The sequence below is a fragment of the Cherax quadricarinatus genome, chromosome 14 (genome assembly GCF_038502225.1).
Source record: "Cherax quadricarinatus isolate ZL_2023a chromosome 14, ASM3850222v1, whole genome shotgun sequence".
NCBI classification, from domain to species: domain Eukaryota; kingdom Metazoa; phylum Arthropoda; class Malacostraca; order Decapoda; family Parastacidae; genus Cherax; species Cherax quadricarinatus.
The window spans coordinates 42,106,792-42,123,724 of NC_091305.1; the positions used below are offsets into that span (position 1 = coordinate 42,106,792).

The 16,933-nt window shown below is 44.7% G+C and overlaps 1 protein-coding gene across 4 annotated transcripts in view; it reads right to left on the reverse strand.

Annotated features, from left to right (window-relative positions):
• Window positions 1-16,933, reverse strand: part of LOC128694851 (uncharacterized) — a 1,130,786-nt gene that overhangs the window by 89,794 nt on the left and 1,024,059 nt on the right. For all 4 annotated transcript variants that reach the window (XM_053785203.2, XM_053785209.2, XM_053785218.2 and 1 more), the window contains exon 8: window positions 13,263-13,416. In XM_053785203.2, coding sequence (XP_053641178.1) covers window positions 13,263-13,416 — 154 coding nt within the window. The remainder of the gene's footprint in view (window positions 1-13,262; window positions 13,417-16,933) is intronic.

Here is a 16,933-nt window from a genome sequence, read left to right on the forward strand (position 1 = left end):
GTTCAGAATGATTTTTACCAAATCATTGCATACACAAATTTTCGCTTGCCTTATTCGGCAAGAAGAACATTGCGATTTAATCCAAAATCGCAAGTTTCACCTATTCGTCAAGACATATAAATATACACACACACTTGTGGATATGTATGCTGTATGCGTGTGCAGATGTATAAGCATATTTACGCATACATGAACTTTTCTACACTTGTGTATGCATGTATGAATATGTTTATGGATTAAAATGCATGCATATATGTATGTATATTTTGTGTGAATATATTCATGTATACAGTACGGTACATGCAGTTATGGGTCTAATATTGTCAATATGTTTACATGTATGGTCATTTGCATACGTAGGTATAAGTATATGTATGTCTTGCATATATTATTGTATGACCATGTACACTATATGCATATATACATGTTGGTGCATACCAATGCATAAACAGTATATATCCATCACCACAACTACCACCATCGTCAATACTATAACCACCACTACCAATATCATATACACACGTATATATGTGAATCTATAACCTATAACAACAGTCAGTGTGTCGACACTACTTGCAATAGTGAAATTGAACCTGTACATTATTATTATTATAATTAAACAAAGCGCTAAACCAACAAGGGTCATTTAGCGCTGCGGGGCAGAAATTAGAGATGAGGTTATAAACAGCTAGGTGGAGAGAGCTCAGAGGTGAGGGGAGAAAAGGGCTGGAAGGGACGCTAAGGGCTATGTCAAAGCTCGTGCTGTGAAGCAGCTGCTGACAAAAGTCAAAAACTGATCATAAATCAAAGACACGACCGTCTGCAAGAAGGGAAGTTGCTATCCTCTGTTAAGGTCAAGTTGCTATCCTCTGTTAAGGTCAAGATGCTATCCTCTGTTAAGGTCAAGATGCTATCCTCTGTTAAGGTCAAGATGCTATCATCTGTTAAGGTCAAGATGCTATCCTCTGTTAAGGTCAAGATGCTATCATCTGTTAAGGTCAAGATGCTATCCTCTGTTAAGGTCAAGTTGCTATCCTCTGTTAAGACCCAAGATGTTATCCTCTGATAAGACCCAAGATGTTATCCTCTGTTAAGACCCAAGATGTTATCCTCTGTTAAGACCCAAGATGTTATCCTCTGTTAAGACCCAAGATGTTATCCTCTGTTAAGACCCAAGATGTTATCCTCTGTTAAGACCCAAGATGTTATCCTCTGTTAAGACCCAAGATGTTATCCTCTGTTAAGACCCAAGATGTTATCCTCTGTTAAGACCCAAGATGTTATCCTCTGTTAAGACCCAAGATGTTATCCTCTGTTAAGACCCAAGATGTTATCCTCTGTTAAGACCCAAGATGTTATCCTCTGTTAAGACCCAAGATGTTATCCTCTGTTAAGACCCAAGATGTCATCCTCTGTTAAGACCCAAGATGTTATCCTCTGTTAAGACCCAAGATGTTATCCTCTGTTAAGACCCAAGATGTTATCCTCTGTTAAGACCCAAGATGTTATCCTCTGTTAAGACCCAAGATGTTATCCTCTGTTAAGACCCAAGATGTTATCCTCTGTTAAGACCCAAGATGTTATCCTCTGTTAAGACCCAAGATGTTATCCTCTGTTAAGACCCAAGATGTTATCCTCAACAAATATTAACACAGTTTTCCTCGTTGATTATTTCAAAATCCTCTAATTCAACTGTCTGGAATTAAATTCTCTAACACTAAAAACATTTTATTTTATAAACACAATGTAAATCTTTCTATTTAATTCCCTCTCACATTTCTTCCTCTTCCTCAGTGATCTTGACGCCGATATTTATTCTCCGTATTTAGTGTTTAACGTTTAGTTTGCTTTTCGTTTACGGACTTACATGAAAGGTTTGTCTCTTCCTTGTTCTTGTCTGCTGTTTACAATTCAAAATTTCATTCTTTCTACCTTCTTACATCTCTGATAAGCTTCTTGGTTGATCCTCTTAATATATTAATTCCAAACTGCTTCATAGTTCTTCAACTTCTTCCATTAAACCATTGATTATTATTCTTAAATTTCTATTTGGAATAAACTGTTTATTCCCAGTTTTATATACACTACAAAATTCTTTGTATAGATGATTTATATCTGTTCCTCGTTGTCTCTTGTTCTATTTAATTTTCCTGAAATACTGCTTAAAAGCATTCCAATTTCTTTATCAAATAGTTCGTATTTATGCACTTATTTATCATGATATATTTCAATGCATATCTTATTTCCACTTCAACTTGATCAATCTTTCCGTTTGGGTCTAAGTCAATGTTGAAAATTTCCTCTGCTGATAGAAAAAAACATTAAATCTAATGATGATGGTGATTTCTTCTTTCATTACCATTGGTTCAGTTATATTGGTTAAGTTATATTACTTCAGTTATATTACTTCAGTTATATTGCTTCAGTTATATTACTTCAGTTATACTGCTTCAGTTATATTGCTTCAGTTATATTGCTTCAGTTATATTGCTTCAGTTATATTACTTCAGTTATATTGCTTCAGTTATATTACTTCAGTTATATTACTTCAGTTATATTGCTTCAGTTATATTATTTCAGTTATATTACTTCAGTTATACTGCTTCAGTTATACTGCTTCAGTTATACTGCTTCAGTTATACTGCTTCAGTTATACTGCTTCAGTTATAGTGCTTCAGTTATACTGCTTCAGTTATACTGCTTCAGTTATACTGTTTCAGTTATACTACTTCAGTTATACTGCTTCAGTTATACTGCTTCAGTTATACTGCTTCAGTTATACTGCTTCAGTTATACTGCTTCAGTTATATTGCTTCAGTTATAGTGCTTCAGTTATATTGCTTCAGTTATACTGCTTCAGTTATACTGCTTCAGTTATACTACTTCAGTTATACTGCTTCAGTTATACTGCTTCAGTTATACTGCTTCAGTTATATTGCTTCAGTTATACTGCTTCAGTTATACTGCTTCAGTTATACTGCTTCAGTTATACTGCTTCAGTTATACTGCTTCAGTTATACTGCTTCAGTTATACTGCTTCAGTTATACTGCTTCAGTTATATTGCTTCAGTTATACTGCTTCAGTTATATTGCTTCAGTTATACTGCTTCAGTTATATTACTTCAGTTATACTGCTTCAGTTATACTGCTTCAGTTATACTGCTTCAGTTATATTGCTTCAGTTATACTGCTTCAGTTATACTGCTTCAGTTATACTGCTTCAGTTATACTGCTTCAGTTATACTGCTTCAGTTATACTGCTTCAGTTTTACTGCTTCAGTTATATTACTTCAGTTATACTGCTTCAGTTATACTGCTTCAGTTATACTGCTTCAGTTATACTGCTTCAGTTATACTGCTTCAGTTACACTGCTTCAGTTATACTGCTTCAGTTATACTGCTTCAGTTATACTGCTTCAGTTATACTGCTTCAGTTATATTGCTTCAGTTATATTGTTTCAGTTATATTGCTTCAGTTATATTGTTTCAGTTATATTGCTTCAGTTATACTGCTTCAGTTATACTGCTTCAGTTATACTGCTTCAGTTATACTGCTTCAGTTATATTGCTTCAGTTATACTGCTTCAGTTATATTGCTTCAGTTATACTGCTTCAGTTATACTGCTTCAGTTATACTGCTTCAGTTATACTGCTTCAGTTATATTGCTTCAGTTATACTGCTTCAGTTATACTGCTTCAGTTATACTGCTTCAGTTATACTGCTTCAGTTATACTGCTTCAGTTATACTGCTTCTTATACTGCTTCAGTTATACTGCTTCAGTTATATTGCTTCAGTTATACTGTTTCAGTTATACTGCTTCAGTTATACTGCTTCAGTTATACTGCTTCATTTATACTGCTTCAGTTATACTGCTTCAGTTATACTGCTTCAGTTATATTGCTTCAGTTATACTGTTTCAGTTATTCTGCTTCAGTTATACTGCTTCAGTTATACTGCTTCAGTTATACTGCTTCAGTTATACTGCTTCAGTTATATTGCTTCAGTTATACTGCTTCAGTTATATTGCTTCAGTTATACTGCTTCAGTTATATTGCTTCAGTTATATTGCTTCAGTTATACTGCTTCAGTTATATTGCTTCAGTTATACTGCTTCAGTTATATTGCTTCAGTTATACTGCTTCAGTTATATTGCTTCAGTTATACTGCTTCAGTTATATTGCTTCAGTTATATTGCTTCAGTTATACTGCTTCAGTTATACTGCTTCAGTTATATTGCTTCAGTTATACTGTTTCAGTTATACTGCTTCAGTTATACTGCTTCAGTTATACTGCTTCAGTTATACTGCTTCAGTTATACTGCTTCAGTTATACTGCTTCAGTTATACTGCTTCAGTTATACTGTTTCAGTTATACTGCTTCAGTTATACTGCTTCAGTTATACTGTTTCAGTTATATTGCTTCAGTTATATTGCTTCAGTTATACTGCTTCAGTTATACTGCTTCAGTTATACTGCTTCAGTTATATTGCTTCAGTTATACTGCTTCAGTTATACTGCTTCAGTTATACTGCTTCAGTTATACTGCTTCAGTTATACTGCTTCAGTTATACTGCTTCAGTTATACTGTTTCAGTTATACTGCTTCAGTTATACTGCTTCAGTTATACTGCTTCAGTTATACTGCTTCAGTTATACTGCTTCAGTTATACTGCTTCAGTTATACTGCTTCAGTTATACTGCTTCAGTTATACTGCTTCAGTTATACTGCTTCAGTTATAAGCTGATACGCATAAATCCTGTCATTACACGGACTATTGACTATTTATTTACAGTTCTAACCTCATAAGCTGCACACTTTATTTCGTTATACTTAAAATCTCCAGACATAATATTTTTTTCGAATTAGACACATATGCAACATCTGGGTATCTTTATGCAAGTTTCGCCAACCAGAGGCTTTACCAGAACAATACAAGCACATAATGTGAAGACTGTAGAATTATTTGCAAAAGTTGAGATAATCAGTTCCTCAGCCTTGGAGTTGGTGAAAAGCACCGTAGTCGTGAAGACTACGGTGCTCTTCACTGTGTGTGTACTCACCTGGTTGTGGTTACAAGGGTCGTGTGTGTACTCGCCTGGTTGTGGTTACAAGGGTCGTGTGTGTACTCACCTGGTTGTGGTTACAAGGGTCGTGTGTGTACTCGCCTGGTTGTGGTTACAAGGGTCGTGTGTGTACTCACCTGGTTGTGGTTACAAGGGTCGTGTGTGTACTCGCCTGGTTGTGGTTACAAGGGTCGTGTGTGTACTCACCTGGTTGTGGTTACAAGGGTCGTGTGTGTACTCGCCTGGTTGTGGTTACAAGGGTCGTGTGTGTACTCACCTGGTTGTGGTTACAAGGGTCGTGTGTGTACTCGCCTGGTTGTGGTTACAAGGGTCGTGTGTGTACTCGCCTGGTTGTGGTTACAAGGGTCGTGTGTGTACTCGCCTGGTTGTGGTTACAAGGGTCGTGTGTGTACTCGCCTGGTTGTGGTTACAAGGGTCGTGTGTGTACTCGCCTGGTTGTGGTTACAAGGGTCGTGTGTGTACTCGCCTGGTTGTGGTTACAAGGGTCGTGTGTGTACTCGCCTGGTTGTGGTTACAAGGGTCGTGTGTGTACTCACCTGGTTGTGGTTACAAGGGTCGTGTGTGTACTCACCTGGTTGTGGTTACAAGGGTCGTGTGTGTACTCACCTGGTTGTGGTTACAAGGGTCGTGTGTGTACTCGCCTGGTTGTGGTTACAAGGGTCGTGTGTGTGTGGGTGGGGTGAGTGTTCCTCTGCAGTGTTCCACTACATGAGATAATTAAGACACTCTAACAGAATTACGGATAACTTTGCAAGAAAACACGAAGAGAATAATTAAGCTTGCAAATTTAACAATGAACTGAATTATCCCCAATAAAAATATATCAGACACCTTAGGTTTTTTGTAATTAAATTTTCTAGGGTAATTGATTTTTATCTAGCATATATATATATATATATATATATATATATATATATATATATATATATATATATATATATATATATATATATATATATATATATATATATATATATATATATATATATATATGCAATAAGATCACAGTAAACAGGTGATTTCAGAATATATGCAAAATAACCACTCTGAAAGAATAGAGAAATTCCAATCGCCTTCGTGACTACTCACATTATCAATAATGTGAGTAGTCACGAAAGCGCTTGGAATTTCTCTATTCTTTCAGAGTGTTTTTTTTTGCATATATATATATATATATATATATATATATATATATATATATATATATATATATATATATATATATATATATATATCTATATATATATTTATATATATATATATATATATATTTATATATATATATATATATATATATATATGTGTGTGTGTATGTATATGTGTGTGTGTGTGTGTGTGTGTGTGTGTGTGTGTGTGTGTGTGTGTGTGTGTGTGTGTGTGTGTGTGTGTGTGTGTGTGTGTGTGTGTGTGTACGAGCGTATGTGTAAGAATGTAATGTATGTGCTCGAGAATTAATAATATAATTCGAAAATAAAGTTTGCTGCAGGATACACACAGGGCGAGACATCACAGATATCAGAGTCCAAGAGCCGTGTTTACGTCTTAGCAGACTGAAGACAACCAGACAAGAAGTTCGTAAATATTGAAGATGACATAAAGTGAATGTTGGGTGTTCCTTGGTGACAGTAGTTTGAAGATTATCAGTGTGAGGGAGAGACCATCAGTGTGAGGGAGAGACCATCAGTGTGAGGGAGAGACCATCAGTGTGAGAGAGAGACCATCAGTGTGAGGGAGAGATCTCTCAGTGTGAGGGAGAGATCTCTCAGTGTGAGGGAGAGACCATCTGTTGTGAGAGAGAGACCATCAGTGTGAGGGAGAGATCTCTCAGTGTGAGGGAGGGACCATCAGTGTGTGGGAGAGACCATCAGTGTGAGGGAGAGATTATCAGTGTGAGGGAGAGACCATCAGTGTGAGGGAGAAATCTCTCAGTGTGAGGGAGAGACCATCAGTGTGAGGGAGAGATCTCTCAGTGTGAGGGAGAGACCATCAGTGTGAGGGAGAGATCTCTCAGTGTGAGGGAGAGACCATCAGTGTGAGGGAGAGATCTCTCAGTGTGAGGGAGAGACCATCAGTGTGAGGGAGAGATCTCTCAGTGTGAGGGGGAGACCATCAGTGTGAGGGAGAGATCTCTCAGTGTGAGGGAGAGACCATCAGTGTGAGGGAGAGACCATCAGTGTGAGGGAGAGATCTCTCAGTGTGAGGGGGAGACCATCAGTGTGAGGGAGAGATCTCTCAGTGTGAGGGAGAGACCATCAGTGTGAGGGAGAGATCTCTCAGTGTGAGGGAGAGACCATCAGTGTGAGGGAGAGATCTCTCAGTGTGAGGGAGAGACCATCAGTGTGAGGGAGAGATCTCTCAGTGTGAGGGAGAGACCATCAGTGTGAGGGAGAGATCTCTCAGTGTGAGGGAGAGATCTCTCAGTGTGAGGGAGAGACCATCAGTGTGAGGGAGAGATCTCTCAGTGTGAGGGAGAGACCATCAGTGTGAGGGAGAGACCATCAGTGTGAGGGAGAGACCATCAGTGTGAGGGAGAGATCTCTCAGTGTGAGGGAGAGACCATCAGTGTGAGGGAGAGACCATCAGTGTGAGGGAGAGATCTCTAAGTGTGAGGGGGAGATCATCAGTGTGAGGGAGAGATCTCTCAGTGTGAGGGAGAGACCATCAGTGTGAGGGAGAGATCTCTCAGTGTGAGGGAGAGACCATCAGTGTGAGGGAGAGATCTCTCAGTGTGAGGGAGAGATCTCTCAGTGTGAGGGAGAGACCATCAGTGTGAGGGAGAGACCATCAGTGTGAGGGAGAGATCTCTCAGTGTGAGGGAGAGACCATCAGTATGAGGGAGAGATCTCTCAGTGTGAGGGAGAGACCATCAGTGTGAGGGAGAGATCTCTCAGTGTGAGGGAGAGACCATCAGTGTGAGGGAGAGACCATCAGTGCGAGGGAGAGACCATCAGTGTGAGGGAGAGATCTCTCAGTGTGAGGGGGAGACCATCAGTGTGAGGGAGAGATCTCTCAGTGTGAGGGAGAGACCATCAGTGTGAGGGAGAGATCTCTCAGTGTGAGGGAGAGACCATCAGTGTGAGGGAGAGATCTCTCAGTGTGAGGGAGAGATCTCTCAGTGTGAGGGAGAGACCATCAGTGTGAGGGAGAGACCATCAGTGTGAGGGAGAGATCTCTCAGTGTGAGGGAGAGACCATCAGTGTGAGGGAGAGATCTCTCAGTGTGAGGGAGAGACCATCAGTGTGAGGGAGAGACCATCAGTGTGAGGGAGAGACCATCAGTGTGAGGGAGAGATCTCTCAGTGTGAGGGAGAGACCATCAGTGTGAGGGAGAGATCTCTCAGTGTGAGGGAGAGACCATCAGTGTGAGGGAGAGACCATCAGTGTGAGGGAGAGACCATCAGTGTGAGGGAGAGACCATCAGTGTGAGGGAGAGATCATCAGTGTGAGGGAGAGACCATCAGTGTGAGGGAGAGACCATCAGTGTGAGGGAGAGATCTCTCAGTGTGAGGGAGAGACCATCAGTGTGAGGGAGAGACCATCAGTGTGAGGGAGAGACCATCAGTGTGAGGGAGAGATCTCTCAGTGTGAGGGAGAGACCATCTGTTGTGAGGGAGAGATCTCTCAGTGTGAGGGAGAGATCTCTCAGTGTGAGGGAGAGACCATCAGTGTGAGGGAGAGACCATCAGTGTGAGGGAGAGATCTCTCAGTGTGAGGGAGAGACCATCTGTTGTGAGAGAGAGACCATCAGTGTGAGGGAGAGATCTCTCTGTGTGAGGGAGAGACCATCAGTGTGAGGGAGAGATCTCTCAGTGTGAGGGAGAGACCATCAGTGTGAGGGAGAGACCATCAGTGTGAGGGAGAGACCATCAGTGTGAGGGAGATATCTCTCAGTGTGAGGGAGAGACCATCTGTTGTGAGAGAGAGACCATCAGTGTGAGGGAGAGATCTCTCAGTGTGAGGGAGAGATCTCTCAGTGTGAGGGAGAGACCATCTGTTGTGAGGGAGAGACCATCAGTGTGAGGGAGAGATCTCTCAGTGTGAGGGAGAGATCTCTCAGTGTGATGGAGAGACCATCTGTTGTGAGAGAGAGACCATCAGTGTGAGGGAGAGATCTCTCAGTGTGAGGGAGAGATCTCTCAGTGTGAGGGAGAGACCATCAGTGTGAGGGAGAGACCATCAGTGTGAGGGAGAGACCATCAGTGTGAGGGAGAGATCTCTCAGTGTGAGGGAGAGACCATCAGTGTGAGGGAGAGACCATCAGTGTGAGGGAGAGACCATCAGTGTGAGGGAGAGATCTCTCAGTGTGAGGGGGAGACCATCAGTGTGAGGGAGAGATCTCTCAGTGTGAGGGAGAGATCTCTCAGTGTGAGGGAGAGATCTCTCAGTGTGAGGGAGAGATCTCTCAGTGTGAGGGAGAGACCATCAGTGTGAGGGAGAGACCATCAGTGTGAGGGAGAGATCTCTCAGTGTGAGTTGGAGACCATCAGTGTGAGGGAGAGATCTCTCAGTGTGAGGGAGAGATCTCTCAGTGTGAGGGAGAGACCATCAGTTTGAGGGAGAGACCATCAGTGTGAGGGAGAGATCTCTCAGTGTGAGGAGGAGACCATCAGTGTGAGGGAGAGATCTCTCAGTGTGAGGGAGAGATTTCTCAGTGTGAGGGAGAGACCATCAGTGTGAGGGAGGGACCATCAGTGTGAGGGAGAGATCTCTCAGTGTGAGGGGGAGACCATCAGTGTGAGGGAGAGATCTCTCAGTGTGAGGGAGAGACCAGTGTGAGGGAGAGATCTCTCAGTGTGAGGGAGAGACCATCTGTGTGAGGGAGAGATCTCTCAGTGTGAGGGAGAGACCATCAGTGTGAGGGAGAGATCTCTCAGTGTGAGGGAGAGACCATCTGTTGTGAGAGAGAGACCATCAGTGTGAGGGGGAGATCTCTCAGTGTGAGGGAGAGATCTCTCAGTGTGAGGGAGAGACCATCAGTGTGAGGGAGAGAACATCAGTGTGAGGGAGAGACCATCAGTTGTGAGAGAGAGACCATCAGTGTGAGGGGGAGATCTCTCAGTGTGAGGGAGAAATCTCTCAGTGTAAGGGAGAGACCATCAATGTGAGGGAGAGACCATCAGTGTGAGGGAGAGACCATCAGTGTGAGGGAGAGACCATCAGTGTGAGGGAGAGATCTCTCAGTGTGAGGGGGAGACCATCAGTGTGAGGGAGAGATCTCTCAGTGTGAGGGAGAGATCTCTCAGTGTGAGGGAGAGACCATCAGTGTGAGGGAGAGACCATCAGTGTGAGGGAGAGATCTCTCAGTGTGAGGAGGAGACCATCAGTGTGAGGGAGAGATCTCTCAGTGTGAGGGAGAGATCTCTCAGTGTGAGGGAGAGACCATCAGTGTGAGGGAGGGACCATCAGTGTGAGGGAGAGATCTCTCAGTGTGAGGGGGAGACCATCAGTGTGAGGGAGAGATCTCTCAGTGTGAGGGAGAGACCATCAGTGTGAGGGAGAGATCTCTCAGTGTGAGGGAGAGACCATCTGTGTGAGGGAGAGATCTCTCAGTGTGAGGGAGAGACCATCAGTGTGAGGGAGAGATCTCTCAGTGTGAGGGAGAGACCATCTGTTGTGAGAGAGAGACCATCAGTGTGAGGGGGAGATCTCTCAGTGTGAGGGAGAAATCTCTCAGTGTGAGGGAGAGACCATCAGTGTGAGGGAGAGATCATCAGTGTGAGGGAGAGACCATCTGTTGTGAGAGAGAGACCATCAGTGTGAGGGGGAGATCTCTCAGTGTGAGGGAGAAATCTCTCAGTGTAAGGGAGAGACCATCAATGTGAGGGAGAGACCATCAGTGTGAGGGAGAGACCATCAGTGTGAGGGAGAGACCATCAGTGTGAGGGAGAGATCATCAGTGTGAGGGAGAGATCACTAGTGGGGAAAAAGTGTATTGCAGGCTGCCAAGAGGAAATACTTTAAGAAACACGAGAAGAGGACTTCGTTGGAGGAAGAGAGGAGGTGTAAGGATGAGTTACAGGTGAGTCAGTCCCTTCTTTATAGTACTGGTTATGGGTGAGTTGCTTGGGAGTCAGTCCCTCTTTTCTAGTCGAGTCATAGCTCCTGGTCTCGCTCTTTGTGTGTGTGTATGTGTGTATGTAGCTGAAACTAGCAGACAGTGCTCTGTAGAATAGAGAGTGTATGTTTGGGTGTATGTGTGGGTGTATGTGTGGGTGTATGTGTGGGTGTATGTGTGGGTGTATGTGTGGGTGTATGTGTAGGTGTATGTGTGGGTGTATGGTGATCTAATTAAGCCGCTTATGGAATTCAGCCCAAGAAACCTGCCGTCCTATTTCTGAAACCGAGTCTTCTTCTATCTCTACACCAGGGCAGTGTAAGCCGGTTGTAGTTGCATGTCTAGTGACCAGAAGGATCTGGTAGCAGACCCTTCACGCTGGTCAGCCCCAACAACGCACAAAAAATGTGCATTTAATGGTACTGTTAATTGGCATTTACCGTCTCGAAGCCAGTAGGAGACACCTGAGATCGGCTTTGTGGGAGTGAAGATGTCGCTTGTTGACATGAAATGTGATCTAATTCGCGTTGCAACGTCTTAACGGATGTTAGAGAACTTCACTCCACTAGGCCTAGCGTAGCATAAGTAGTCCCATAACTAGGCTGTTAATCGATTGGCAGAATTAAGCAGAGTCTGCACACCCTCCTCTCCACTCAGGTGTGTATTTCTACACACGTGTGTGGGTAAGCGAGTGCCTCTGTCTGCTGTCATAAGTAGTGCTGTAAAAGTAACTGTGAATATTAATCTAAACTAACTCTAGCTTAAATACTTACTAAAAGCAATATATTACTAGCCTAGAGAGGTTTCATTACTTAGTCTTATAAATTAAGAGTGGACAATTGAATGTTGCATTGTTGGATGTAGGTATATATGGGTCCAACGCTCGTCTCTACTCCCCTTTTCCCCCCCTATTCCTTATCGGTTACGGGAAATCAATTGACTTCTCAGATTTCCCACACATGGCACGTGATAGCTATTTGCATCCTCAATAAGACATTATTTAACTTTCATTAACCATACATGTTGCATTATATACTGTGAATATTAGCACATTCTGGTAATGTATAAGTTCAGCGTAAAATTAAATTATATAGAAAATATCACTAATGACAACTGGGAGTGAGTGGAGTCTGTCAGAGGTGAACCAGGTCCACCACACACTATCAGTGTATTGGAGAGATCATCAGTGTGTTGGAGAGATAAGAGTGAAGGAGAGACCATCAGTGTACAGGAGAGATCATCAGAGTGAGAGAGCATCAGGGTGCTGGAGAGATCAGAGTGAAGGAGAGAACATTGGAGAGATCATCAATGTGAGGGAGAGATCATCAGTGTGAGGGAGAGATCATCAGAGGAAGGGAGAGATTATCAGAGTGAGGGAGAGACATTGAGGGTGTTGGGGAGATTATCACTGTGAAATCAGGGTGTCGGAAAGATCATCAGGTATGTAAAAGACTATTAGGGTGGCAGACTATCAGTATGAGAGTAAGAGACTGACTATCAGTATACTGGAAAGACCAACCAGTCTTCCTGAGATAATAACCCAAGACCAGATTATTTCTTCATTTGATGAATGAGGATGGAGAGAGAGAGAGAGAGAGAGAGAGAGAGGGAAACGAGACCTGAGCACACACACACACACACACACACACACACACACACACACACACACACACACACACGCATGATAAAGCTCATGGAGCAGGGAAAAAGAGGACCTAGTAGCCACCAGAGGAAAGGTAGGGCCAGGAGCTGTGACTCAGTCCTTCAGTACCTCAACACCAGTCCTCCTTCATCCTAACTGTAGTGCTCCTGTCCTCTAATTGCAGTGCTCCTACGCTTTAACTGCGATCATGAGGCACAGCGTGGCACTGGAGACGCCGATACTGCTTTGATGAGTGGCACTTGATTATGGCACTAATCACAGTAAAGATATTGGCATTGGAAAGTATCACTCTCACTACTCACCATGACACAGACACTGGAAAGTGTCACTGTCACTACTCACCATGACAGACACTGGAAAGTGTCACTCTTACTACTCACCACAACACAGACACTGGAAAGTGTCACTCTCACTACTCACCATAACACAGACACTGGAAAGTGTCACTCTCACTACTCACCATAAGGACACAGACACTGGAAAGTGTCACCATCATGGCCTTCCTGGATGTCAACACAAAGACCAGTGTTGAGGCAAGGCTCTGCAACACAAGCGTTCATCTCCTCACAGTGGGTACCCATGTAGCCAGGACAACACTGGCACTCAAAGTGCTCCTGCAACACATAAATAAATTAATAAGTAAGGGGAAAATACCACAGGAATAATAGGAAATATATATCCTGAGAGCTCAGGTTTATTTTCTATTTTTTCACTGGTATTTCTTCGTATTTACAATAGGACATTTTATTGTAATTTCTTACATTAGTAAATGAGTTGTTTACTTGGCTGAAGAAACAGGTGAATTAATCTTAAGCAAGGTCAACTAATAACTATATTTCGGACCCACGTTTCTGTCCGAGTCAGACAGAACCGTCGTCATAAATTTCATTCTTCTATTTGCGGGTTATTTGTTTATTGTTCCAGTGGTGGTATTGCGCCTCTTAATGTAGCCAGCTGGCCCAGTTATTTCCACACTGGCCTGGAGTTTCACGACTCTCTTGCCATGGCTTCTAACCCCACCCATACCGTGGTTTGTTTCTGATTTTGCCTTTGACGCACGAGCAGTCTGAAGCAAGGACCGGCTTTCTGAGAGACCATATTGTACCGACATGAAATTTATAGGTAGAAATAGCAAAATAATCGTTTACCAAAGGACAGAATAGAATATTATTGTGTTTCATAGTGTTCAGCCACTCCAGCTGAGGTTCCAGTTCTCGCCTGTACGAAAGTGATTAAGACGGGTCGTTAAACTTCAAGTAATGTAACTTATCCCGAGTTACACTTCTGTAGTTTTTATTGTGATGTGCGATAACATCACCTACTGCCCACCACCCACTGCCCTCCACCCACTGCCCTCCACATACTGCCCTCCACCCACTGCCCTCCACCCACTGCCCACCACCCACTGCCCACCACCCACTACCCTCCACCCACTGCCCTCCACCCACTTCCCACGTCCCACCACCCACTGCCCTCCACCCACTGCCCACGTCCCACCACCCTCCACCCACTGCCCACGTCCCACCACCCACTGCCCTCCACCCACTGCCAACGTCCCACCACCCACTGCCCTCCACCCACTGCCAACGTCCCACCACCCACTGCCCACGTCCCACCACCCACTGCCCTCCATCCACTGCCCACGTCCCAGCACCCACTACCCTCCACCCACTGCCCACCACCCACGTCCCACCACCCACTGCCCTCCACCCACTGCCCACCACCCACGTCTCAGCACCCACTGCCCTCCACCCACTACCCACCACCCACTAACCTCCATCCACCACCCACTGCCCACCACCCACTACCCACCACCCACTGCACACTGCCCACCACCCACTGCCCACCTTCCACTACCCTCCACCGACTGCCCAATGCCCATCACCCACTACCCTCCACCCACTGCCAACCACCCACTACCTACCACCCACTGCACACCACCAACTGTCCACCACCCACTGCCCACCACCCACTACCTACCACCCACTGCACACCACCAACTGTCCACCACCCACTGCCCACCACCCACTACCTACCACCCACTGCACACCACCAACTGTCCACCACCCACTGCCCACCACCCACTACCTACCACCCACTGCACACCACCAACTGTCCACCACCCACTGTCCACTGTCCACCACCCACTGTCCACTGTCCACCACCCACTGTCCACTGTCCACCACCCACTGTCCACTGTCCACCACCCACTGTCCACTGTCCACCACCCACTATCCACTGTCCACCACCCACTGTTCGAGACCCACTTTCCAAATCTCAGGATTCTATACACTAGAATAATTAATCCAATCGTGATTATGATATACAGTCCTTTACTGATTGGCAGTGTGATACAGGCTGTGTGAGAGATGTGTCATACAGGCGGTGTGAGAGATGTGTGATACAGGCTGTGTGAGAGATGTGTCATACAGGCTGTGTGAGAGATGTGTCATACAGGCGGTGTGAGAGATGTGTCATACAGGCGGTGTGAGAGATGTGTCATACAGGCGGTGTGAGAGATGTGTCATACAGGCGGTGTGAGAGATGTGTCATACAGGCGGTGTGAGAGATGTGTCATACAGGCGGTGTGAGAGATGTGTCATACAGGCGGTGTGAGAGATGTGTCATACAGGCGGTGTGAGAGATGTGTCATACAGGCGGAGTGAGAGGTGTGTCATACAGGCGGTGTGAGAGATGTGTCATACAGGCGGTGTGAGAGATGTGTCATACAGGCGGTGTGAGAGATGTGTCATACAGGCGGTGTGAGAGATGTGTCATACAGGCGGTGTGAGAGATGTGTCATACAGGCGGTGTGAGAGATGTGTCATACAGGCGGTGTGAGAGGTGTGTCATACAGGCGGTGTGAGAGATGTGTCATACAGGCGGTGTGAGAGGTGTGTCATACAGGCGGTGTGAGAGATGTGTCATACAGGCGGTGTGAGAGATGTGTCATACAGGCGGTGTGAGAGATGTGTCATACAGGCGGTGTGAGAGATGTGTCATACAGGCGGTGTGAGAGATGTGTCATACAAGCGGTGTGAGAGCTGTGTCATACAAGCGGTGTGAGAGATGTGTCATACAGGCGGTGTGAGAGATGTGTCATACAGGCTGTGTGAGAGATGTGTCATACAGGCTGTGTGAGAGATGTGTCATACAGGCTGTGTGAGAGATGTGTCATACAGGCTGTGTGAGAGATGTGTCATACAGGCGGTGTGAGAGATGTGTCATACAGGCGGTGTGAGAGATGTGTCATACAGGCGGTGTGAGAGATGTGTCATACAGGCTGTGTGAGAGATGTGTCATACAAGCTGTGTGAGAGATGTGTCATACAGGCGGTGTGAGAGATGTGTCATACAGGCGGTGTGAGAGATGTGTCATACAGGCTGTGTGAGAGATGTGTCATACAAGCGGTGTGAGAGATGTGTCATACAGGCTGTGTGAGAGATGTGTCATACAGGCGGTGTGAGAGATGTGTCATACAGGCGGTGTGAGAGATGTGTCATACAGGCGGTGTGAGAGATGTGTCATACAGGCGGTGTGAGAGATGTGTCATAAGGCGGTGTGAGAGATGTGTCATTCAGGCAGCGTGGGAGATGTGTCATACAGGCAGTGTGAGAGATGTGTCATACAGTAAGTGTGAGAGATGTGTCATACAGGCGGTGTGAGAGATGTGTCATACAGGCAGTGTGAGAGATGTATCATACAGGCTGTGTGAGAGATGTGTACTACGAGCAGTGCTGGAGATGTGTCATACAGGCAGTGTGAGAGACATCATACAGGCGGTGTGAGAGATGTGTCATACAGGCTGTGTGAGAGATGTGTCATGCAGGCGGTGTGAGAGATGTGTCATAAGGCGGTGTGAGAGATGTGTCATTCAGGCAGTGTGGGAGATGTGCCATACAGGCAGTGTGAGAGATGTGTCAGTCAGTGTGAGAGATGTGTCATGCAGGCGGTGTGAGAGATGTGTCATACAGGCGGTGTGAGAGATGTGTCATACAGGCAGTGTGAGAGATGTGTCATACAGGCAGTGTGAGAGACATCATACAGGCGGTGTGAGATATATGTCATACAGGCGGTGTGAGAGATGTGTCATACAGGCAGTGTGAGAGATGTGTCATACAGGCAGTGTGA